The sequence below is a fragment of the Onychomys torridus genome, chromosome 1 (genome assembly GCF_903995425.1).
Source record: "Onychomys torridus chromosome 1, mOncTor1.1, whole genome shotgun sequence".
In the NCBI taxonomy this organism is placed as follows: Eukaryota; Metazoa; Chordata; class Mammalia; order Rodentia; family Cricetidae; genus Onychomys; species Onychomys torridus.
Window position 1 is genome coordinate 1,660,736 of NC_050443.1, and position 23,731 is coordinate 1,684,466.

Consider the following 23,731-nt stretch of genomic DNA (forward strand, 5'->3'; position numbering starts at 1 on the left):
ATTCCTGGTGTAAACAATGAGCTTTAAGAACTGCCTATGGTGGCTGGGCCTGACGGGCTCACAACTTCAGACCCACAGGGAGGCGGATCTCTTTGAGTTCCCCATCAGCCACACACGCACAAACTTCTAGGTTCCGCAAGCTTCCTCTCCCTACACATCCCTCTACCCCGGCTACCTTTCCAGCGTCACAGCTCAATGGCTACTTCCATTCCTCAAGCGACGTGCTTCCTGCTTCCTTGGGTGCGAGCCACTCCAGGTTTATTCACTAGGCAAGGGCAGATTCATCCTTATCCCTTTTTTCTTTTTTTCGAGACAGGGTTTCTCTGTGTAGCTTTGGAGCCCGTCCTAGATCTCGCTCTGTAGACCAGGCTGGCCTCGAACTCACAGAGATCATCCTGGCTCTGCCTCCAGAGTGCTGGGGTTAAAGGCGTGCACCACCGCCGCCCGGCTTCCTCCTTGTTGTTGTTGTTTTTTGTCCCTTTACGTCACAGCGCTCTGCGCAGGCTCACAACTCCTGTCCCCATACTTTACATTTTAGAGCTAATGACTACTGCAGAATGAGTCAAGACTAGGCTGTTATATGGGAGAGTTTACGGCGCTTGTCCCCATGGGGCCACCGTCCACGCCCAGCTTCCGGCTTGCTGACAACGCCCACACGCGATTGCGTAGGCGGGGTGGGGTGGAGGGCGGCGTAAACCCAGCGGCGACACCCATTGGCTGTACGCGACACGGGGCGGGCACAGACGTCCGGGCGACGTCATCACGCTGCGGCCAGGACGTTCCAGCCCCAGAGGAGCCAGCCGGTGACCGAGCGCTGTCGCGGTTGTCTGGTAGCCGCCTTGGGCCGCCCGTAACGAATCCCGGGAGTAAGCGGTCCTGGTGAGTGTGAGGGGTGGTGGGCGGACTGGCAGTCGAGCACCGGGACGCCTTCGGGCCCCGCGCTCTGCGAGCCCGGGCCTGCTTGGGGAGGCTAACCGACGCCGCACCCAGCGTCCGCAAAGGGTGTGGCCGCCGGGGCGTCTTCGCGCATGCCCTGTGTCTTGTGCGCGCTCGCGACCTGCGCCTTTGCGCGTGCGCACGCGCTTCCGCTCTGCCGTGGGCGCTGGGAACGCGGAGGTCCCTAGAGCCCCAGACGCTCCCCTGGCGGCCCCATTGACCCGCTGTTACGCCGGCCGCCGTGTTGCCCTGGGCAACCCAGAGAGGCCACCCTCGCGGCGTGGTGCGCAGGCGCGGCTGAGCTGCCGGCTGGCCGCCGTGGGGACAGGAAGGTCGCTTGGGTTCAGGGCGACCGCTGTTTCCACCTGGTGTCGTGGGCCCCATGCCTGCGGGACAGCCAGGTGCTTCTCAGCTTAAGAGTCTGTGGCCCTCGTCCATCAGACTCCTGCCCCCTAGGCCAAACTTCTCATACCAGTTAGTACCCTCAGGCCCTCCCACTTGCTTCCCTAGTGTCGACCCCTTGACGCCACCCAACGGCGGCCTGTCTTCATTCATTCATTCGTTTATTTATTTTTAAGGTCTTTGAGGCCTGCCAGTGCCCCTAAGGCTTCCTGTAAGATTTCGGGTTCTCCATTGGGCTTCTTTCCTGTAAGCCCTGTTGTTCCGGCCCCCGGAGCCCGGCCCCCCGAGGCTGTCATGTTTCTTCCACCCCCACCCCTCACCCTTAATGGTTTCTTAAGAATGTTGTGGGCCTCCCACGCATCCTGAAGCGTTATCTGCAGACACCCTGCCCAAGGGAGTGCCTGTTGTTTCTCCCAGACCAGCTCCTGCTCCTAGGAACATCCTATATACGTCTCTTCTCTGTCCTCTGGGGACCCTCATTGATCCCGGTGCTGACAGTGAGTGACTTCACATGGGGAGAGCCTCCCCTACCTCCACTCTCCGCTGCTCCGCAGTGGGCCATCCAGAGATGCCCTTTTTCTTTGGAAACTTTGCTCTGTTCGCTGATGTTCTCCAATCTCAGCTCTGTGCTCCTCAGTGTGTCCCCAGAAAGTTGCCTCTTGCCAAACTTGTTAGCTAATGCTTTATTCAGTGTTTGTTAGGACTTTACTCACTGGAGGGCCTTCCTCCTGCTTCTTTCAGAACCTGTATCAATACTCTAGGAATTCTCTTTAGACCCCCTGCCCAGGACTGAGGTCTCCCCATCCATCACCTCAGCCTGGTTTCCTCTCCCATCCACTCTGCTAATGATAGTTTCATCATCTTGTCTGTCTTTCATTTTCACATCCTGCATTTTAGAGAGTCCAGTGTCTTCCTTTCATGCTTAAGGGTCTTCATCCCACATTAGGAATTTCCTCTGATTCTTTTGCCTGTTTGTTTTAGAGACAGGATTTCATTGTGCAGCCCAGGCAGGCCTTGAACTCCCAAAAGAGTGCTGGGATTGTAGTCATGAACCACGGTGCCTGGATTGCTTTTTCTATGAGATGCTCTCTTTCCTGCCTATCCTTTTATGGGTCTGATCTACTTTTTTCTTCCTTCTTGGGTCTAACTCATCTTTTTTCTTATAGACAGTGAAAAAGCAGTCTGGCTCCCGAGGTCCACTCCCTACACCCCAAGGTCCAGATGGCGGCCAACGTGGGTGATCAGCGCAGTGCAGATTGGTTAGTAGGGCTGGGGAACACAGCTGTTGTGACAGGAAAGAGGAGCGGGACACAGTGGGACCTCCCATGACTTAGAAGAAGAAGTCCAAATTCTGGGGGCTAGGGTGGAGGGGCAGGCTCCCCTCTGAGCTTTAGTGTGTGTGTGTGTGTGTGTGTGTGTGTGTGTGTGTGTGTGTGTGCGTGCGCGCGCATGCGCGCACTCGTGGAGGCCGGAAGAGGCACGACATTCCTTGGAGTTGGAATTATAGGTGTCTTGAGCTACCTCACATAGGTGCTGGGAACTGAACTTGCAAAATCTGCAGGACCAGCACATGCTCTTAAACACTGAGCCATCTCTCAGCCCCCTCTTACTGTCTTTTTAATAATTCCTTTTTTTCCCCATTGTTGGCCATATCAGAATTCATTTACTTGTAAAAATAAAATGAGTCCTCCTAAGGTCATAGGTCATGTAAAGTTTTGTACACACTGGTCAGCCTTCTGTTTGCTTGGCACTTCTGTGTGCCAGCTTCCACTAGGGCTCTAGTAGCTGTAGAGCTTAGCTGTGGAACTTGGGGGCCTTGTCTACCTGTGTGCAGTAGGAGAACTCTGTCTCACCTTTGCAGGTCTTCTCAGTATGGCATGGTGGCTGGAGCCAGCAGAGAGAATGGCATGGAGACTCCCATGCACGAGAACCCAGAGTGGGAGAAGGCCCGCCAGGCTCTGGCCAGCATCAGCAAAGCAGGGGCTGCCAGCAGCTCCAAAGCCAGCAGCAGTGGACCTGTGGCCAGTGCACAAGTGAGAAGGACTTGGGAGATAGTGTGCTGGGGTGGGGCTGTTCTCAGGATGGGAAGGATGCTGGCTTCCAGAGGATGGCATGCCTCAGGGGGCTGTAAGTGTGTTTTCCTGTTAACTAAATCTGATGGGGGAAAGGTCAACAACTGGGTCAGCCAGGGCCTGAATGATCTTAAGGAGGGGCCCTGCCCCATCTTCTGAAGCCTACTCTTACTGTCAGGCATGGACTCTGTTTCTTTTCTGCAGTAGAGGCCTTCCCTCTTGGGACTGTAGTTCCCATAGGCTCCTGTGGCTGGTACTGACTGACACATACATGCTTCTGTCTCCACAGTATGTCTCTCAGGCAGAAGCCTCAGCTTTACAGCAGCAGCAACAGTACTACCAATGGTACCAGCAATACAACTATGCCTATCCTTACAGCTATTACTACCCCATGGTGAGTCCCCGTCTGCTGGGTGAGAGCCTTCTGTCAGTGTTGGGAATGGTTAGCGGGAGTGAAGACAGACAGCAATGTTCAGAAACCTGTCAGTAGCCCTAATGTAAACCAGCTTCCTGCTCAGGTCTCTCAAGACCTGACCTGTCCGTGGTCCATCCCGACGTTGAGGCTCACATCCTCACCGCCTCACTCCAGACCCCAGGACATTAGCATACCCCAGTCACCTGTGCTTTGCCCTGCTGCAGCTCTCCATTTGACTGTGCTCACTTGAGCGTTCCTTGCTGCCCAGAGAGCATCTTCAGAGAGCCTCCCGTTGCCAAGCTCTCCAAGTCGTACTCCTGCTTCTCTTCTCTGCCTTGTTTTCCTTCTCGCTACTTACTGTGGGATGGTGCCCACTTACACTGATAGCTTTGTAGATTTCATTAGAGCCCGGGGTTTGTTTTTCTTTTTGCGTCAGAGTTCTCTATTCAGCTTAGGTTGGCTTCAGACTCTCCTCCTGCCTCAGCCTCCTAAATGCACACCACCACAACAAGCTTGCCTTTTTATTTTTTATTTTTTATTTATTTTTTTATTTTTATCGATCAGTCTAAATGTGTCACCCTGGTTGGCCTGGAACAAGCTGTGTAGATCAGGCTTGCCCCAAACAGCACAGAAATCCCACCTGTCTCCACCCTGCCTCCCAAGTCATGTGATCAAAGGGGTGAGCCACTGTCCCTGTCCACCGCCTGCCTCTTTATCATAGCTAGAAATGTTGGCACTCACTATGTCTCACCACTTGTTAGCAAGAGCTCTGGGTGCTGGCATGAGTGGGATGAAGAATTTGTTGTTGTTTTGATTTTTTTTGTAAATACATGTTTTGGCACATTTGTGTGGTGGAAAGAACATGGGCCTGGCGTTTGTAGCCTCTTGAGCACAGTTCAAGGGGGCCGAAGGCATGAGCAGCCTTCACTAACTCGGCTCTCCCTGTGCCCTGGCAGAGCATGTACCAGAGCTACAGCTCCCCCTCCCAGTATGGGATGGCCGGCTCCTACGGCTCAGCTACAGCCCAGCAGCCGTCGGCTCCCCAGCACCAAGGGACTCTGAACCAGGTAACGCTGTGCCTAGCTGCTCCTGGTCAGCTGGGAGCAGGAGCCGGGTTTTGAGAGGATTCGCAGCCAGGAAGGGTGTGCGCTGTTTCAGAGCTGCTGCTTCCCTGTTCGTTCTTGTCCAGCAGCTCCTGAACTAGAAGCTTAGCTTTTAAAACAGAATGGGTTTGAGACTGGGCCAGGCCAAGGCGCTGTAGTGTTGGGGGGGTGGTTTGTGGTTGGCAGTCTAGCTTCTCTTTTCCTCCAGCATGTGCTCTCACAACTGCATTCAGCAGCAAATGTGCCCCTACACACACAGCAAGTGGTGTACACACACTCACACCTACCCTCCATGCCGCCTTTGCTTCTGATGCAGCCTAGAGGAGTGGGGGCTAGGGGACCTCCCTAGCCGTGGGAGGTCCATTGACCTGGGTTTGAGTCCTTGCTCTGCTTCACTGGCCTCTGCACCTTAGTGGCTTTTCAGAGTTGAGAGGGTGCAGCCTCGTCAGAGGGTCCGGGCGGGTGTGTTGTCATGTGTGTTGAGGTGCTCGAGAGAACCCTAGGGAATGTGCCATCAGGAGAGTCAGGCCTCAGGGTTGGCAGTGATGGTGGCTGCTGCCTGAGGTAGCTGAGGCTGTGGACAGTTGTAACCCACAAAAGATTGTAGCATTTAGTGCTGAAGAAGGTGGCTGTAAGAATTGAGTACCATGTGAGACAGCTCCGAATACTGCTGCTGCCCTCAGCCTCTGCTTCTTCCCACAGCCTCCAGTCCCTGGCATGGATGAGAGCATGGCCTACCAGGCTTCCCCTCAACAGCTGCCTGCAGCCCAGCCCCCTCAGCCCTCAAACCCTCAGCATGGGACACATGGTCTAAGCAATGGCCCTCAGTCTGGAACAAGCCCAGCCACGCAGCACAGTCAGGCAGGGGCACCTCCAGGGCAGACCTATGGGCAACACAACTACAGCGAGCCTGCCAAGCCCAAGAAGGGTCAGCAGCTGTGGACTCGAATGAAACGTGAGTTGGCAGACCTTTGGTGGTCAGAAAGTCGGGGCTTGGCTGTGAGCCACACAGAGTGGCTGGTCCTCTGTCAGGGTGTTGTGATAGGCCCTAGTCCGGGGGAAGACTGTTCTGGAACACATGTGGTCATGCTAGGGACCTGGTCCAGAGCTTGGCCAGTGGGAATGTCTGGGGAAGGCCTAACTCCAGTCTCTGCTGTCCTCCCACAGCAGCCCCGGGGACTGGGGGTCTCAAGTTCAACATCCAGAAGCGGCCCTTTGCTGTCACCAACCAGAACTTCAGCTCCAATGCAGAGGGTCCACACAGCAGCTTCGGCCCCCAGCCCAACTCTGAGAAAGCTCAGAACCACAGGTGATTCTCATCCCCACCCCCGCCTACACATGCTCTGTGCTCAGCGATGTCTGCTCCAGGGTCCCTGTCTAGCCGCCCTGAGTGCCGCATGAGGTGAAGGGAACTCTGGGAATGGACAGTGCAGGACTGCCATCTCCGCTCACGGGAGAGGTTCTTCCGCGGTGCGGGTCCTCCCTCCTGAGCGCCCTCATCCGTCTTCCCGTCCCCACAGTGGGCCTTCTGGCCGAGGAAGCCTGTCTGGGAAGCCGGATGATTGGCCCCAGGACATGAAGGAGTATGTGGAGCGGTGCTTCACTGCCTGCGAGTCAGAAGAGGACAAGGACCGGACCGAGAAGCTGCTCAAGGAGGTGCTGCAGGCCCGGCTCCAAGACGGCTCTGCCTACACCATCGACTGGAGCCGAGAGCCTCTGCCGGGGTCAGTCTGGGGGACACAGTGGGCTGCTGGGTGGGGGCTGGGGCTGGGGCCTCGAAACCAGCAGCTTCAGAGAAAGGAGCTAGAGAGCTGACAGCTCTCTTCCAGGACCCTCTGGGGTGGGTAGATGCCAGCAGTGATCAGGGCTGGGCTGGTGGGAGCAGGCAGGGCTTGCTGGGGAGGCATGCGTGGCGTGATGGCTAAGAGCATCCCCTGGACACAGACAATCTTGGGCTTGGTCCCTTTCCTGCACCACAGTGGCTGAGTTGCCGGGGTAAGTGCCTCTCCTTTCTGAGGTTTTGTGGCCCTGGGCCATAGGGTGGGGTCTGCAGTCCTGCAGGTTGGTGGCTGGTTGGTAATGCCCTGCCCTGCTATATCCTCAGGCTGACCAGGGAGCCTGTGGCTGAGAGCCCCAAGAAGAAGCGGTGGGAGGCCCCTAGCAGCCTTCACCCTCCCAGGGGGGCAGGCTCGGTGACCAGGGGCGGGGGTGCCCAATCCCAGCGAGGGACACCTGGGGCTGGGGGTGCTGGCCGAGCCCGGGGTAGCAGCTTCACCAAGTTCGGCAACCGCAACGTCTTCATGAAGGACAACAGCTCTTCCTCCAGCACAGATTCGCGCTCCCGCTCTTCATCCAGGTCCCCCACCCGCCACTTCCGGAGAAGGTGTGCAGGCTTGTGGCTGGAGGGCAACTGGGAGGGGGCTGACGCCTAGCCTTCATGTTCCAGGCCTAACTTTTCTGTTTTCTTATTCAGTGACTCCCACTCAGACTCTGACAGCTCTTACTCGGGGAATGAATGTCACCCTGTAGGCCGCAGGAACCCACCCCCCAAGGGTCGGGGTGGTCGTGGGGCCCACATGGATCGGGGCCGAGGCAGGGCGCAGCGTGGAAAGAGGTGAGGCTTTGAGTGGGATTTCTTCCTGGGCATAGGTGGAGTTTATGGCGTCTCACAGGTGGGGTAGATGGCCTTCCGAGTGGCTAAAGACATTGACTTTCTGTACACTTTCTCCCCAGACACGACCTAGCACCCACCAAACGCAGCCGCAAGAAGATGGCAGCACTGGAGTGTGAGGACCCAGAGCGTGAGCTTAAGAAGCAAAAGAGGGCAGCCCGCTTCCAGCATGGGCACTCACGCCGCCTGCGCCTTGAACCTTTGGTGCTGCAGATGAGTAACCTGGAGAGCAGTGGAGCTGACCCTGACTGGCAGGAGCTGCAGATTGTGGGCACCTGTCCTGACATCACAAAGCACTATCTACGACTGACCTGTGCCCCTGACCCATCAACTGTGCGACCTGTTTCTGTAAGTTCCAGGCAGTGTTAGCATTAGGCCAGGGAGCTGACGGAGGGAGGGGAGGTGCCATGTGGGGTGTCTGAGGTGGCAGCTCTGGAAGGTCTATGAGAAGACCTTAGCGTGCAGGCTCTTCACACTTGGGGCATAGCATGACCACTCAGCCTTACTACAAGCTAAGTGGAGGCAGACTTTCATGTGGGACCCTGGAGCCGGTGGCCTTGTCTGGCACAGCACCGCATGTCAACAGGAAGTCGTGGGCACTCTGTCTTGCCATGTCGGCTTGGTCTTGTTTGTTCATAGTGGCGAGTCACTGACCAGGGTGCATGCAGCTCATTGAGTGGCCACCCGGTGGCTTTGGCTAGTCGGCTGTCTCTGCACTCAGCCTAATTCCATTCCCTGCAGGTTTTGAAGAAGTCTCTGTGCATGGTCAAGTCCCACTGGAAGGAGAAGCAGGACTACGCTTTCGCCTGTGAGCAGATGAAGTCTATTCGGCAGGACCTGACGGTAAGGCAGATGCTGAGGAGGCTCTGGAGTCGGCCATCTTGCTGGTCTCTGCTCAGCCTCACTGCTCTTTCCCACTGCCCAGGTGCAAGGCATCCGCACCGAGTTCACTGTGGAGGTGTACGAGACACATGCCCGCATTGCCTTGGAGAAGGTAGGGAGCTAGGCAGCTGCCACGGGGCTCCCGGGCCTCTCAAAACCACCTGTACTTGCCTGTTCCTCATGCCCTCCCTCCATGCCCTCCCCTCAGGGCGACCATGAAGAATTCAACCAGTGCCAGACACAACTCAAGTCGCTGTATGCGGAAAACTTGGCAGGCAATGTAGGTGAATTTACTGCATACAGAATCCTCTACTACATCTTCACCAAGAACTCTGGAGGTGAGAGGCCCATCCCGAGATGGAGGGTGCCGTGCCCAAGGTGGTGCCCTGCCAGCTGACCTCCTTTTATCTCCCCCTGTGCAGACATCACTACGGAGCTGGCATACCTCACGAGGGAACTGAAGGCGGACCCCTGTGTGTCCCATGCGTTAGCACTGAGGGCAGCTTGGGCCCTAGGCAACTACCATCGCTTCTTCCGGCTCTATTGCCATGCACCTTGTATGTCAGGCTACCTTGTGGACAAGTTTGCAGACCGGGAGCGCAAGGCCGCCCTCAAGGCCATGATCAAAACGTATGTGGCACTGCACTCTGCTGCATTCTGTGCTGTGGCTCTGCCACGCCCCTCCACATCCTGGCCATCCTTCAGCTCCTCTGCTGGAGTCCCTCCCTTGGCCTTCATTGCTGTCCTCCTCAGCCACCCTCAGCTCCGGGTTCTCTCCCACCCCTCTGACGTCACTGCTCCAGGTGTCGTGCCCTCCCTTCCTGCGCTCCTCTTCTGTTCATGTCAGCGTGGAAGCTGCCTTTGCCTGCAGCTCCTTGCTGCTCTTCTTCCTGACATCAGAAAGAGTAGCCTGGCTCATTCCGCAGCAGTCTCTTGAGATGAGGCCTTGTGCCCATTCCACTCTTGAGTACCAGAGATCTTTGGGGGTCTGTGGCACAGAGGGTGGCATTGCAAGGCCCGATGGTCATCAGACGTGAGGCTTGTCTGTGTGGGGAAGAGGTGTGCCGCCCCTTAGTGGGTCGAGAGACCAGGGCTGCTGTGCAATAGAAGGCCCACAGTAGTGTGTGCCAGTGTTGCCAAGGTTGAGAAACCCTGGTCAAGAGGTCTGTGAACAGTCTCAGGGGGCCTTGAATGCCGAGGAGCTAAACAGCAGCATTTTCTTGTTAAGGTAGTAGTCCTCTTATGGTGGGACCTGCAACCTGTGCATCAGGAAACCTGTAGGGTTTTGTTTTAGTCAGTTCAACCCAAGGGAGGGGCTATGGGGTCTGGCTCCAGATTTGACTTGAGATGAGTGGGCATCGGCTGTCAGCCTTGTGTGGTACAGTGGGCCCTCAGTGAGCAGCCTCAGTGGTGCAAGTGATTCTTAGTCTGTTCATAGTCAGCCTTGGCCGCACAGCACAAATGGTCCTTGTGAGTGCTCAGGGTGCTGGCCTGTGCTGACCTCATTCTCACAGCACCTCCCTGTAGACCTGGCACAGCCATTCTTGGCAGACGGGGAGGCTGCCCTGTCCCAGGGCCGTAGGATGCCCAAGTGGCTAAAGGGCTATGGAGGCCTGTAGTAGAATGTCCCCAGAACTAGTAGGACATGTACACTATTAGGACATCTTAGTACCAACCAGAAGGCACTGCTAAGTGCGATACTCTGTGCAAATATCCTGGAGTGTGGGGCACCACTGTCCCCACCCTCTGAGCCCTGTACCACTTACTCTGTCTGGCTCCAGCCCCTCAGCCAGCAGAGGAGTGAGTCAGCTGGGCCCTTTCCCTCCTGCCCCCTCCTTCCTGGACAGGTAAGTGTGGGCAAGGGGGGGCAGCTGGGCACTGGGGCTACCAACCCCATCCCTGCCTCCCCCCCCAAGCCCCTACTGTGGGGAGGTTGGGAGGGGCTGCAGAAGCCAGCAGGTTCCTTGCTGAGGAAAATTGTGGGAGCCTGGATGGGGAGTGTTGCTCCCTGCTCTGGGGCCCTCCCTTGTCTGCTTGCCTCATCATTTTCTCCTCTTGTCTCCGTAGCTTCCGCCCTGCGCTGCCCATCTCCTACCTGCAGGCCGAGCTGGCCTTCGAGGGCGAGGCCGCCTGCCGGGCCTTCCTAGAGCCCTTGGGCCTGGCCTACACGGGCCCGGACAACTCCAGCGTGGACTGCCGCCTCAGCTTGGCGCAGCTGCCAGCCTTCTGAGCACCCATCGAGCACGGGCGGGGTTAGGGCTGTGGCCCAGCGCCGCCTTTGCTGATTTTGTTTTTGAGCCATGGACATGGGTTGTAAATTAATTTGTGGGGAGTGGGCTCCAGGAAGAGCCAGCATCCCTACCCCCGTTTCCCACCGGGGGTCTGTACAGAGATTTTTCTACGTTTTTATTTTTTGTCGCAGAGGGGTAATTGGGAGTGTAGTGGAGGAGGGTAGGGTGGGGGCTACAGGTTCTGTGTCCACCTCTCACCTCCACTAATGCTGTCTCAGTGTTTTTTCTCTCTCTCTTTCGAGCTCGTACTCCAGCACCTGACCCTGCGTGCTGGCCCATCCCATGCTGGGGGGCCAGCAGAAGACAGGCCGTCCAGCCCGCACCCGCCTGCAGCGGGGCATCAGCCAGCCACATCTATTGCCTCGTCTGCCTCTTCATAGACTCTTATTGCCCAGCCATTGGGGCCTCAGTGTTTGGGGTGAGGGGAGCTGCTTAAAGACTATGCCCCTCCTTCGACCCCTCACCCCAGAAACGCCAGCCAGCACCACCCACACAGCCAGACCAGCACCACAGCGCACTGAGGACTCCAAGGCCTTCGCGGGACCTGCCGGCCGGGCTGCCTCGTCTTACTCAAGTTGTATTAAGTTGTCTCCGTGTCCCTTCCTCCCTCTGCCCCAATGTTTCTTCTGATTTTCTTCCCTCCCTCCCTCCCTCTTCCTTCCCTTCCTGCTCCCTGGTTCAACACAGGTAAAATGGTTACCCTTCTTCCCTTCCTCCCTCTGCCTTCATGGATCACCAGCTCACGTCATGTTTCCTTCTCTTTTCTCTGTGTGTGTGTTTAAGTTATTTTTCTTCTTTCTCCCCTTTTCTTTTCACCCCTCCCCCTCTTCTGCCATGTAACTGGAGGATGTGCTATGAGGTTGCAAACAGCTGGACTGTCAGGCTGCTTTTTTTCCAGATGCCTCCCTGCTTCCCCTCCCCACCTCTCCCCTTCCCTCCCTTCATTCTCCTTGAGCATTGAGTACAGTACATTTTGGAAGCTTGAAACCAAAATTAGAGAGAGAGAGAGAACTTGTTTCTATTTGGCTTGTTTCTTCAAAGTTTGGAACCTTGGTCACTTTAGGGGAATCTCAGCCAGGGGCAGGTAGCTCTGCCCTGCTCTGCCCATACGGCACAGCCAGAGTTTGCCTAGGGGCTGCCTCCCTAGATCCTGGTTCAGGATTGACCCAGGCTCAGGGATGCAAACCTGGGATCCGTGTGGCACCTTGGCCAGGGTGAGGTGTGGCTGTAGGCCCCCTGGGGGCTGCACCACTCGAAGCCCTTCAGCCTCTAGCCTCTGATTGAGAGTTTGTGCCATGCCTGCCAGTGTGGGGGAGGGTGTGGCACAGAGCGCATGGTGACCCAGAAGAACCAAGTCCTTGAACTGCAGCTCAGAGGGTGCCTGAAGCCCTGGTTTCAAGAGGGCCCTTCGCAGAGCCCCAGCTGCTGCAGCCTCCTCCCCAGGGCCTGTCAGCCTCAGCAAGGCCATTGTCAGGTGCAGGGCCTGCGCAGGTACAAGGAAAGCCGCACAAGAAGGGGCAATCTGGACCAGATGCTCTTGGGCCTTGACCACTTCCGCCCTCAGCCCAGGCTCTGTCACCATCATTGCCACAAAATGTGTGGGCCGGGGCTGGCGAGGGGGGTACCTTTCATCAGGCCAAGCCCCTGGATCGCACTCACTTTCCATCTGTTCAGCAGATAGCCCTGGAGCTTCCATGGCCCGTGCCTGCCACCGTGGTGGAAGCAGTGTGGCTCCAGGTGCCTCTAGTGAATTCAAGATCTCCTTTACTCCTGTGAAGCACTCCCTTGGGTCTGGTGTTCCTGAATCATTCGGGACGGTCTCTCTGGTTGCCCTACCCTCTTTGGGTGTCTCCAGGCCCGAACCAAGCCCAGTTCTTGCCGGGTTTCCATCCTCTTCCCTAGAAGCATCCTGGGTGTCCTGAACCTCGGGAACTGCCCCTGTCTTCTCTGTGTCAGGGATTTCTAGTGCAACCTCTGGCCAGTACTCGTCCCCGCCGTCCAGCGCGTCCAGGATGGTGGGTCCCCGTCCAGTGTCAGAACCCGAGCCAAAAATGAGGTCAGTACGAGAGGCACGGTCCCACACTAGGCGGCCTCGGAAGCGGAAATAGCGGATGCGGTGCTGCGGAACCGCCAACACGCCGGGCCCGAGCGCTGCCAGCGGTTCGTCCCAGCAGAAGGCGCAGAAGGGCTCTTCCTGCACGCCCAGGAAGCGGTCGGTGTAGCCCACCGAAAAGTCAGCGGGGTCCAGGCGCGGGTCCCAGCGGATGCGCTGGATGACGTCGGCGGCAGTACGCAGCGCGGGCTTCTTGGACCCAGCCTCGGGCCGCGGGACCTCGGGGGTTGGCGCTGGGGCCCCGGGGTGTGGCTGACGGCAGCGCGCGCCGAAGCGACAGCGGCCCTCTAGGAAGAAGCGGCAGGCCGGGGTGGCCTCAGAGGAGTCGGCCACGGCCTCCATGGTACCGCAGCCTCGGTCCACCGCGCTGAGCCCCAACTGTGACGCCAGGAGCCCCGCCTGCCTCGCCTAGAGGGAGGCCAACAGCCTAGGCCCGACCTCGGCGTGTCCCACTGGCTCCGGAGCTCCCGGCCCTGCCCAGCTTATTTACATGTAGCCGGCCTCTGCTGCCCTGGAAACCTGGTCTTGCCCCGCCCCAGATGAGCTACAAGTGTCCCGCCCCTCGGGGGCCCTGGCGAGCCTAGCTCTGCCCAACCAGCCAATTAACTAGGTGCAGATCCTCAGGCGCTCAGGGGAGCCAGGTTCCAGCCCATCCAACTATTTTATGTGTGCTCCTCCCTTTCTGGGCCCTGGCGAGACAGTTCCCACCCCTTGCGAATACTTGTGCGCGTACTCCGCCGCTTTCAGAGCATCAAGGGAGCCTTGGAGCAAGGACTCCTCTCCAGCCAGCTGATTCACATGTAGTTTACCCTTGAGGTTGGGGGTGGGGCTGCGAGATCACGGCCCTCTGCAACCAAATGCTTCGCTTGTACCCAGTCCCTCTCTCGGGACCTCTAGAGAGCCTGCCCTTCCTCTTCCCTCTACCACCCCGCAGCACAAGATTTACACGTACACCACCGTTTGTGTGTGTTGCGGCTCGGGGTGGGGTGGGGGCGGTGTTGCAGGTATCCCGGCCCCGCCCTGCCCTCGACCGTCCTTTAAAGTGTGTAGTCCCCATACCATCAATTGACTTACTTACGATTCCTCACTATGAGCAAAGTGACTCCTGCTCCTGCCCCGTGCCAAGTTATAAGTGTCCTGTCCTGTCCCGGCAGCGTGGCTTACCTTGGCTCCAACCCACCTGAATGATTTACATATGCCCCGCGTCTCGTTGGCCTTACCCTGGCTTTGCCAAAATTCAGCGGTTTTACCTGAGTCTGGTGTGGGGTACGGGTCTTGCTCCTATCCCCAGTCCAGGGGTTGGTTGACACATACGACCCACCCCTCTGGAAACTTCAAAAGACCTTGTTCTGCCTCCGGTCCGGTTAATTTAAACTGGTTTCGCGCCCACCCCCCCGGGGGGGGGGAGTGTACCTAAGATAGACCCTCCCCAAGCCGCGTGATTAAAACTAAATGTCCCTCTCCTCTGGGAACCTTCGAGAATCTGGCCCCATCCTCAGTCCACGATATAGGCCTAGGGAGCCCCGCACCTCTGAGAGGTTGAAACATCTGGACATCTGTGGGCTCAGGTTTAACTTTGTGCCCAGATTTGTGACGCAACAGCCACCCTCCAGGCGACGCACAGTTGGTAGGACCAGAAGCTCTCCCCACGGGGACCACACCCCTCGTGCTCCCAAGGTTCCTCAAACACTTCCCTGTGCAGCCATTCCTAGAAAAAAGAGCGGCACCGCCCAATCAGAGTGCACCTGGTGGGGGTGGGGAGGGCCAGGCGCCTGAGACTCTTCCAGCCAAATGTGACCTTGGGTGGTGCTAAGCAAGTCATGGGGGCTGGACTTTATCCAGGTTAGCAGTGAGGCTGGGTCAATATTTGAAAAATGACTACGTCTGTGGGAGCGGCCAGGTATAAGACTCTGCCCTTGGAGAGGGGCATTACGTGAATACACCTTCAGACTCTTTTTTTTTTAACCAGGCTGGCCACGAACTCACAGAGATCCGCCTGGCTCTGCCTCCCAGTACTGGGATTAAAGGCATGCGCCACCACTACTTGGCCCCCTTCAGACTCTTAAAGGAACACCACTAACGACAGACTTGCTTTTAGTTGGTGGCACCCCACCGTCCTGCCTCTGCACCCCTTCCCGTATAAAGTGAACAGACACAGCCATTTATGTGTACAAAAGTGGGATGTTGGGAGTGGGGGGATGCAGGAATAAGGACACTACAGGCCTATGACATCGTCCAGCGGGAGGTCAGCATTGGAGCGACAGCAGGCCTTTGGATGCTGCATTCCAGGGTGGGCGTCCCCGACGGGCTTGGTTGTCTGGGCGCGCTCCGCGTCCATGACGCCTAGCACTGCGTCCAGCATAGAGGGGCCGAGGTCCAGATGGAAGGACAGCAGCGGGTCCGCAGGTGAAGGAACGAGGAGAGCAGGTGTAGGGGGCTGTGGCATTGCAGGTGGAGGGACAGAATGTGGGGCCCCGACTGGCGGCGCGCGGGGCTCGGGGGGCGGGCCGCCCCCGTGGCGACTTAGGAAGGAGGTGTCCCCGAAGGCGTCGCCACCGCGTCCCACGTGCAGTGTGTGCCTGAAGTCTCCAAGGGGCGCCGAGATAGACAGCGCTCCGCGCTCCAGTCGCTTCTTGGGCTGCGCGGGGCCCAGCTGCTTCAACACCGGCATCTGTGGGGACACAGGCATATCGGAGCTGCCTCACCCTGGAGCCCCGACTCTATGTCTCAGACCTACCTAGTCAGCCACAAGAATGCTCTGATAAGGCAGGACTGTGTTAGCACTATTATTCTCAGTTAACAAGCGAAGACACTGAGGCTGTGAGAGGTTCCCAAGGTTACTACTGCTGGACTCAAATCTCAGAGGACACGTTTAAGTTTCCCCGAGTCTAACAGGTCCATGACCATTACGCTATGTGTGTCACACCAGTAACTAATATTTGAGCTTTCCTGGAGGGTAAGTACCAAAAAATTACTTCAGAGTGCTTCCCAACAAGGCTAGTAAAAACAACAACACCAAAAAAAAAAAACAAAACAAAACAAAAAACAAACAAACAAACAAAAAACTCCAGTTAGCATTAGTTATAGATGAAGCTAGGGGAAGAATAGATGAAGATTATCAGTGTCCATCCTCAAAGACAGGGCAGACTGGCCAGTGAGTACCCCAGGCACTGGACTAGCCACACACGCATAAGCACTCTTCCCTCCATACACACTGACGAAGTGGACCAGGAAGGCTCTACAGAACATGTGCAAAATTCATTGTACAGACCACATGAAGATTCTCATTTGAGAGGTTTATGGTGGTCCAGGGGAGCTGTATGTTTACACAGAATTTTACAATTAAAATGATATACTTTGGGGGAAGACTTTGACTTAGGTTATAGTATCTCATTTTGTAAAACACAAATAATAAAGCAAATATATGTTAAAAATTGGCAGTAATGGGGGCCTGGAGAGATGGCTCAGAGGCTAATAGTGTTTGCTGAGCTTCCGGGGGTGAGGGAGGGGAGAGTTCTGATCCTAGTACCCAAGTCCCACAGCTTACAACTTCCTATAACTACAACTTCAAAAAGTCTGCTGGCCTCTGCAGGCACTGCACACACATGCAAGCACAAAAACACACATTCCCAGCACCTACATGATGGCTCACAACCATCCATTACCATCAGTTCCAGGGGATCTAACACCTTCTGCTGGCCTCCATGGGCATCAAGCATGCATCTGGTATACACACACATATGCAGGCAATATACTCATAGATAAAATAAACGACTCAATCTACTAAACACATACTGGCAAGAATGGCATATGTTTGCAGCTGCTAGCTTGTGAACTATAAACCAGATATGCAGTTGCTCCATTACTGCACCTGACTGGGTGGTCAATGGAAACGCAGCAAGCCTTGGCCCATATCCTAGAGCTTGGTCTTTTTCCATGGAAACTCTGGGAGGGACTTTGACAACTTTGTACTTTTAAGGCCCACTACTATGATGAAAGCCCATGTTTCTATTTCCATCAAAACCCCACCCTTTTCCTGTTAGACGAATCTCCACAAATTAAGCCTTCGTTTTCCTGTCTATACAACAGATAAAATGACACTACCGATTCCCTGCAGAGGACATAGAGATAGTGACTGAAAGTATGCTTTCAATACGAAGTGCTGCCAGCTGGCTGTGCTGGTGTTGGGAGTAGAAAAGGCTGTGTCACCCAAACAATAACTGTGGAACAAAGATTAGATGTGGTGATACGAGGAAGGCAAGGGAGCCAACATTGTTCTTTCAGCATTCAGCACCCTGGGAAGTACCAACGATGATGTGGACACAAAGTACAGCCAAAACTGTTCGAAATCATTGAGATGGATGCAGTCCAAGGACTTTCGAATTCATGCACATGTACACACTTCCCGTATTTCCCCCTCTGCTAGGGACTGAATCTAGAATCACATACATGCTAGGAAGGCACTCTACTGCTGAACATCCCCAGCTCTCTTTAAAAAAATTATTTTATGTGTATGTGTTTTACCTGCATGTATGTCTGTGTACCACATGCATGCCTGGGTGGTGCCCACAGAGGCCAGAAGAGGGTGTCAAACCCCTTGGAACTGGAATTACAGATAGGCTAGTGTTGCCATGTGAGTGTGGGAATCAAACCTGGGTCCCCTAGAAGAGCAGTCAGTGCTCCTAATGCCTGAGTCATGTTCCAACATTGCCATGCCCCTCTCTCAAACCTCTTTTTATTTGTCATTATGGAACAAGATCTTACTAAGTTGTCCTGGAACTCACTTTGTAGCGCAGGACTTGAATTTCATCATCCTGCCTCAGCTACCTGAGAAGTCGTGATTACTGGCCTAGCCACCAGTATTGGTGTTTGTTGTTGGCGATTGGTTTTTGAGAAGATTTGTTTGTTGTTTGTTTTGGAGACAGCATACTACAAGCCAGTTGTATCTAGCTGGCTTCCAGTTCAGGGCAATGCTCCTGCCTCATCCTCCCCAAAGGCTCAGCATACAAACCTGTGCCGCCTTGCCCATCTCTGAAACTACTGTTGCTATACCAGGTCTACTCTGGCCTTCACGTCGGTGAATAAACACTGTAACTTGACACACCATCACCACTCCCTCCTTCCACTGTAAGGAAAACAAAAGTTTTGGCAGACTAAGACTTGCCCTTAACAATTTAACAGGTACTCGGACTTTCCCTATTATAATTTCCCTGCTTTTTGAAAATGCTGTGCTTGATTCGCTAGTGAATACTGAGCCACAGTTAACCATAAAAATCCTCTCTGGATGAAGTGATGCCGTTCGTCTTAGTATTGGCCCTGCAGTGAGATGTGAAAAGAGGTAGGATTCAGAAAAAGAGTTGCCTACCTTTGGATCTGGCTGGGGCTGTTGCTCTGTGGCTTTGGATAAGCAATGTGACCCTGCTGAGCTTGCTTTCTCATCTGCAAGGTGGGATGCCAAGAGAATGCTCCATCTCAGCAAAGCAAATGGTCGGTGCTCACTGAGTAAATGCTACGTAGAATTCTACCCCCTTTTTGTTGTGCTGCTGAAGCTAACCAGAGTTAGCGACTACCATCAAGCCATGCCCCTAGTACCTTACTGGTGAATTCCAGGCAGGCAATCTACCATTGAGCCATACTATTAGCTTTTTATTCTTCCTTTTTTTTTCCGAGACAGGTTTTCTCTGTGTAGCTTTGCGCCTTTCCTGGAACTCACTTGGTAGCCCAGGCTGGCCTCAAACTCACAGAGATCCGCCTGGCTCTGCCTCCCGAGTGCTGGGATTAAAGGTGTGCGCCACCACTGCCCAGCTACTCTTAGCCTTTAAAAGGAAAAAATAAAAAATAAATGGCATGTGTGGTGCACACCTTTAATCCCAGAATTTGAGAGACAGAGGCAGGCAGATCTCTGAGTTTGAGGCCAGCCTGGTCTACAGAGTTTCAGGACAGCCAGAGATATAGAGAGAAACCCTGTCTTGAAAAACCAAAAGAAAAAAAAAAAAACACAAGATTTTTCATATGAGCCTCATTAACTCGCTTAGACTGGTTTTGAATTCACTCTGTGACTAACGAAGACAGACTTTGAACTTGTGATCCTCCTGTCTCAGCTCGACTCCCTAGTAGCTGGGTTATAGGCCTGTACCACTAGATTCAACTTGGCTCACATTTGTAATATTGCATATACTGGGGCTCAGAATTTGCCATTTCTTTCTTATGGGACTCTGATCAGCTGCCTTAACCTTTGGCTGAGTTTATTCTCGAAAAGCAAGACTCAGACCCCGTATGTTAGGGATGGCAGGAAGCACTCGCATAACGCGTTTTATTTCCCAAGCACCTTCTTGGGGCTGAGCATTGGCCTAGAGGCCTGGAAAGGATGCTCAAACTCATTAGTCTTCAGAACAACCCGAGTGGAAGATGATGATTAAAATTGTTTTTCAATGATGAAAAAGAGAAAAATTCAGTGACTGGCCCTGGGTCACACGAAAATAAATGCTCCAGGGCAGGGTTTAGACCAGGCTGACCGTGTGGAATGTAACAAACTCCTGCAGCCACTCACAGGAGGTGGCCACATGGAAGGAAAGAAAGAATGTGTTAATTTCATACGAAGGCCAGAGCTTGCTTGCTTGCTTTCTTTCTTTCTTTCTTTCTTTCTTTCTTTCTTTCTTTCTTTTTTTTTTTTTTGTATGTGGAGCTGAACCCAGGGCCTTGTGCTTTCTACCACTGAGCTAAATCCCCAACCCCCAGAGCTTTCTTTGGTACCTTACCTGACTTTGGTTTTCTTTTCCATTCTACATGGGGTATGAGTTTTAAAAAAAAAAAAAAGAGCTTTTGTGGGGCTAGAAAGCTGTTAAACTCTGGGGTCACAGTCCAAAAAAGCTTTTGGAGGTGGACTCGGTGGCACATGCCTTTAATCTCAGTGTTTAGAGGGCAGAGGTAGGGGGAGATTTGTGAGTCCGAGGCCAGCCTAGTCTATCTATGTAAAGAGTTCAGGACACCCAGGACCACACAGTGAGATCCAGTCTCAGAAATAAACAAACGACAGAGGTCTTTGGACTGGAAAGATGGTTAATTGTTCTAAACCCGATGCTATAGAGGGCAAGGGCAGGAAGCTAGCTGGGGTTCATTCAACTCCAGTTTGAATAAACAACCCTTCCCCATCTCAAGAATAAGGTGGCCAGCCTGGCAGCGGTGGCGCATGCCTTTAATCCCAGCACTTGGGAGGCAAAGGCTGGTGAATCTCTGTGAGTTCGAGGCCAGTCTGGTCTACAAAGTGAGTTCCGGGACAGCCAGGACAGTCACACAGAGAAACTCGCCCCCCCCCGGGGGGGGGGAGGGGGAGAAGGAAGATAGAGAATTATCTATCAGGACACCCGACTTCTCTGACCTAGGGACTTACATCCCCTAGCATACACGTATGCACTGAGTACATGCATTGCCTCTCACACACTTCTCACACACTCAAGGGGAGATTTTAATGCTCTTGTAGTTCCTGGCTGGCTTTGAGACCTTGACAGTCACTTCCCTCTTCTAGGTGCCTAGGTGTCCTTCTGCTCACCCCCCCTCTAAGCTCGAATATGCTTGTGGCAGGGCTGTTACATTCAAGGCAATGCGGTCATTCTTGGAAAAAGTTCGTCATCAGCCTAGGCTCTTCATACAGAGGGGCTGTTGTTAGGGACCAATGCAAAGTAGACTGGAGGCGAGCACACACAGGGGACCCAGCCGGGCCGGACAGACGCGCTCTCAGATAAGCAGAGCTCCTCTGGTCTCTTCCACTCCCTTTCCTGCCTAGGCACTGTGCCGCTCCAGCTGCAGAGGTGGGGGGCATAGTTGGTTCACCTCTGTCCTCTCTGAGCCCCAGCCCTGCCAGGACGCAAATAACCACCCGCTCCGGAGCTGCCCAACTGGTTCTCCCGCGGGCTGGAGGAGGGTGGAGCCCAGACCTGGCAGGAGACCCCATCTGGAGACCCCTGGGATTTTAGGATTGGCAACCCTTTTCCTAAAGCTACACGGCTGCAGCAGGGCCGTCAAAGGCCCCGATTTCTTTGGTAACGAATCTGTGCCTTTCCCCCCTCTGGTTGAAGACCCCTGCCCACCACAAGCCTTCTCACCTCGTGGTCCTGACTGAATTGGGCTCCGGCTCAAAGTGTGGTCCCTCCTGGCCTCGGAGGCTACCTCGCGGGCGCCCTTTTTCTTCTTTCTCCGGGCGGGATCTCACCAGGCAAAGAAACAAGTGTCATGCCCCACTTGGAAGGGGCTCCAGGACCCAGGCATGTGGTCTGAATGCCACCAGCTCAGGCCGGGTCCTGCGCTCTTGGGTCCCAGGAGCCCCACCCCCTAGCTCTCTGGTTTCACAGACAGGGAGTTTCCCTGCTCTCCGCTCTCACATTCCAGGGGTCCAGGCTTCTGCACTCTTTATCGTTTATGGGGGTCCAGACTGGTGCCCTCCTCCCTGAGACTCAGGAGACTAGATCCCAGAGTCTGGCAACCCCTGGTTGTGGTTCCTTCTTACCTGCACCGGGAACTAAGCTTCAGCCCCTCTCCGGGGCCATGGTAGCCTACCAGGAGAGCGCGGAGTCAACGCCTAGTCAGCTTAGTTGGTCTTGATTTCTTGTCCCGGACTGAGAGGGTTAAACCATAGGCTCCTCCCAGCCTTCCTTATTCTCCCAAAGTTTGCCTCTAGGATTTAAAGGACTAGAAAGTGTTGATGGTGGAAAAGCTTGAGAGCCCTTTGAGAGGATTGTGGGGGCAGGAGGAGACCAGGACTGGACTGGACGCGCTGGAAGCCCGGGCAGAGATAGGGGGATGGACGGGCGCGCCCCCAGCCCGGCCCCGTCCCCGGCCCCTCCCCTGCCCAGCTTGGAATTTCCTGAAACTAGGAAGTCTGGCTGTTTAGAAGAGTAATTTCTTCCAGACTCTGCAGCTGTTGGGGGAGTGGTGTGTGTGTGTGTGTGTGTGTGTGTGTGTGTGTGTGTGTGTGTGTGTGTGTGTGTGTGTGTGTGTGTGTGTGGTGTTGAGAACGAGAGGAGACAGGAAGAGAGGAAAGAAGGAAAGAGAACTGCTAAGTCCTGGCTGGAGAAAGCAGTGGTGTGACAGCGCCCTGGAGAGATCCCCAGATGGATGTTCCTATTTCAGCCACCTTCCAGAGAAGAGCCATTGCTCTGAGTGCCTGGGTCTGTGGCGAAGAAAACACACTGGTGTTCGAAACATCCTTCTGAAGTCGATGGGGCATGACTGGAGTGGGAAGTTGGGGGTGGTGGGGGGTACCGAGTGGGCTGTCCTGAGGTGTGGTGTAGCTTAGGACAAAAATGTACTGAAAGTGGGCAAGCTCAAGGGGTGCAGGGGAGACCCAGTTACAGATTTAACAAGCAAGCCCCTTTGAGCTGCACGCTGAAGGACCACCAGGAACTTGCCTAGCCCATGGAGGAGGGAGCACATAAGAGAAAAGCAGAGGCTGGGCACAGTGGTACAAGCCTTTAGTCCCAGCACTCTGAAAGCAGAGGCAGGTGGAGCTCTGTGAGTTCCAGGCCATCCTGGTCTACACAGAGAATTCCACAGGGTTCATAGAGACACGTTGTCTCAGAGGTCTGGGTTGAGAGAGAGCAGGCAGAGACCACATAGAACATCGGCACACAGCGAAGCAGATAGAAGTGACTTTAGTAGACCCTGAGAGGTCAGCTTGAAAACCACTAGGAAGAATCTAAGTCAGCAGCATGCCTCATAACTGCCAGCCCATATACTGGTAATTTTTTCTCAGGGGCCAGGTTACTGGATTAGTCTGTCCATCAACAGATAGATGAGTGGATAAAGAAATTGTGGTGTATATGGAGTGTGTGCAACCATGAAGAAAAACACAATTATGTAATTTTTTTTAGGAAATGGGTAGAACCTGGAGCCTACTATGATTCATTTACATGATCTCTCTCTGTGTCTGTCTGTCTGTCTGTCTGTCTCTCTCTCTCTCTCTCACACACACACACACATACACACACACACAAGAACATGCTCACATTCAAGCACACAGGTACACATTGCGGTTGATGAATTGTTTTGTTGGTGACAGTATGTGATTCTGTAGCCCTGGAACTTGCTGTGTAGACCCGGTTGGCCTCACAGTGACAGAGATCTGTTTGACTCTACCTCCAGAGTCCCCACGTTAAAGGTGTGCCATCATGCCTGGCTGTTTTCTGATTTTATTGAGTTACCCATTCTGGGTGTGTATGCTTTTACATTTCATTAACATTGCAACGAGTTACTATTATTACATATATTACTAAGATAGATAATATAATATATGACACATATACAGGTTAAGGGGGCAGTGTACACATGTAACTCCTTCTGTCACATGCATGGGTTGGTGGTGGGGGGCGTTACTGTGAGGATGTCTTTGAATCAGTTCATTCTGTCCACTCCAGTGACCCTCAGAGATCATCCTAGAGCAGCAATGCTCAATCTACCGGTCTCATTACCTTTGGGATCGAATGACCCTTTCACAAGGTTGAACATCAGACATCTTGCATATCAGATATTTACATTATGATCCATAAGATCAAAATTACAGTTATGAAGTGGCAGTGAAAATTATTTATTTATCATTTATTTGTTTATTTGTTTATTTGTTTTTTCAAGACAATTTCTCTGTGTAACAGCTCTGGCTGTCCTGGAACACCATTGGTAGACCAGGCTGGCCTGGAACTCACAGAGACCCTCCTGCCTCTGCCTCCTGAGTGCTGAAGTGTTGACATTAAAGGCTTTTGTCACCACCTCCTGGCAACAAAATAATTTTATGGTTGGGGGTCACTACAACATGATTAACTGTATTAAAGGGTCGCAGAGTTAGGAAGGTTGAAAA

At 54.2% G+C, this 23,731-nt stretch overlaps 3 protein-coding genes across 7 annotated transcripts; 1 reads left to right on the top strand and 2 right to left on the bottom strand.

Moving 5' to 3' along the window:
* Positions 1–726: 726 nt before the first annotated feature.
* Leng8 (leukocyte receptor cluster member 8) lies at positions 727–11,787 on the top strand. Of its 4 annotated transcripts, XM_036186190.1 has the most exons (17): positions 729–879; positions 2,505–2,597; positions 3,200–3,371; positions 3,700–3,804; positions 4,782–4,892; positions 5,631–5,883; positions 6,096–6,237; positions 6,449–6,652; positions 6,873–6,923; positions 7,033–7,311; positions 7,402–7,542; positions 7,662–7,947; positions 8,341–8,442; positions 8,525–8,593; positions 8,690–8,819; positions 8,904–9,111; positions 10,549–11,787. In XM_036186190.1, exons 2-17 carry the CDS (start codon positions 2,560–2,562, stop codon positions 10,709–10,711), a joined length of 2,454 nt encoding a protein of 817 aa, XP_036042083.1. In that variant the 5' UTR covers positions 729–879; positions 2,505–2,559; the 3' UTR covers positions 10,712–11,787. The 4 variants fall into 4 exon arrangements, with proteins under 4 accessions (XP_036042074.1, XP_036042068.1, XP_036042083.1 ...); XM_036186181.1 differs by lacking the exon at positions 10,549–11,787 and having other exon boundaries at positions 727–879; positions 6,099–6,237; positions 8,904–9,484; XM_036186175.1 differs by lacking the exon at positions 10,549–11,787 and having other exon boundaries at positions 728–879; positions 8,904–9,484.
* Positions 11,785–13,402, bottom strand: Leng9 (leukocyte receptor cluster member 9). Its single transcript, XM_036186213.1, has one exon. The coding sequence runs from the start codon at positions 13,225–13,227 to the stop codon at positions 11,827–11,829; it is 1,401 nt and encodes a 466-aa protein (XP_036042106.1). The 5' UTR covers positions 13,228–13,402; the 3' UTR covers positions 11,785–11,826.
* Positions 13,403–15,046: 1,644 nt separating this feature from the next.
* On the bottom strand, positions 15,047–21,672 carry Cdc42ep5 (CDC42 effector protein 5). 2 transcript variants are annotated; one of them, XM_036195291.1, is made up of 4 exons: positions 21,389–21,672; positions 20,988–21,089; positions 18,251–18,324; positions 15,047–15,556 (listed from the first exon to the last, which is right to left on the bottom strand). In XM_036195291.1, the coding sequence occupies exon 4, from the start codon at positions 15,554–15,556 to the stop codon at positions 15,101–15,103; it is 456 nt and encodes a 151-aa protein (XP_036051184.1). In that variant the 5' UTR covers positions 18,251–18,324; positions 20,988–21,089; positions 21,389–21,672; the 3' UTR covers positions 15,047–15,100. The 2 variants fall into 2 exon arrangements, with proteins under 2 accessions (XP_036051184.1, XP_036051181.1); XM_036195288.1 differs by lacking the exon at positions 18,251–18,324.
* Positions 21,673–23,731: the final 2,059 nt, after the last annotated feature.

Bases quoted from the DNA above. Each gene is read 5' to 3' on its own strand.
- Leng8 (XM_036186175.1), top strand. From the start codon at position 2,560: ATGGCGGCCAACGTGGGTGATCAGCGCAGTGCAGATTG. The intron at 3,805-4,781 runs GTGAGTCCCCGT...GTGCCCTGGCAG, and splicing joins ACAGCTATTACTACCCCATG to AGCATGTACCAGAGCTACAG. The intron at 8,443-8,524 runs GTAAGGCAGATG...CCCACTGCCCAG, and splicing joins CTATTCGGCAGGACCTGACG to GTGCAAGGCATCCGCACCGA.
- Leng9 (XM_036186213.1), bottom strand. From the start codon at position 13,227: ATGGAGGCCGTGGCCGACTCCTCTGAGGCCACCCCGGCCTGCCGCTTC.
- Cdc42ep5 (XM_036195288.1), bottom strand. From the start codon at position 15,556: ATGCCGGTGTTGAAGCAGCTGGGCCCCGCGCAGCCCAAGAAGCGACTG.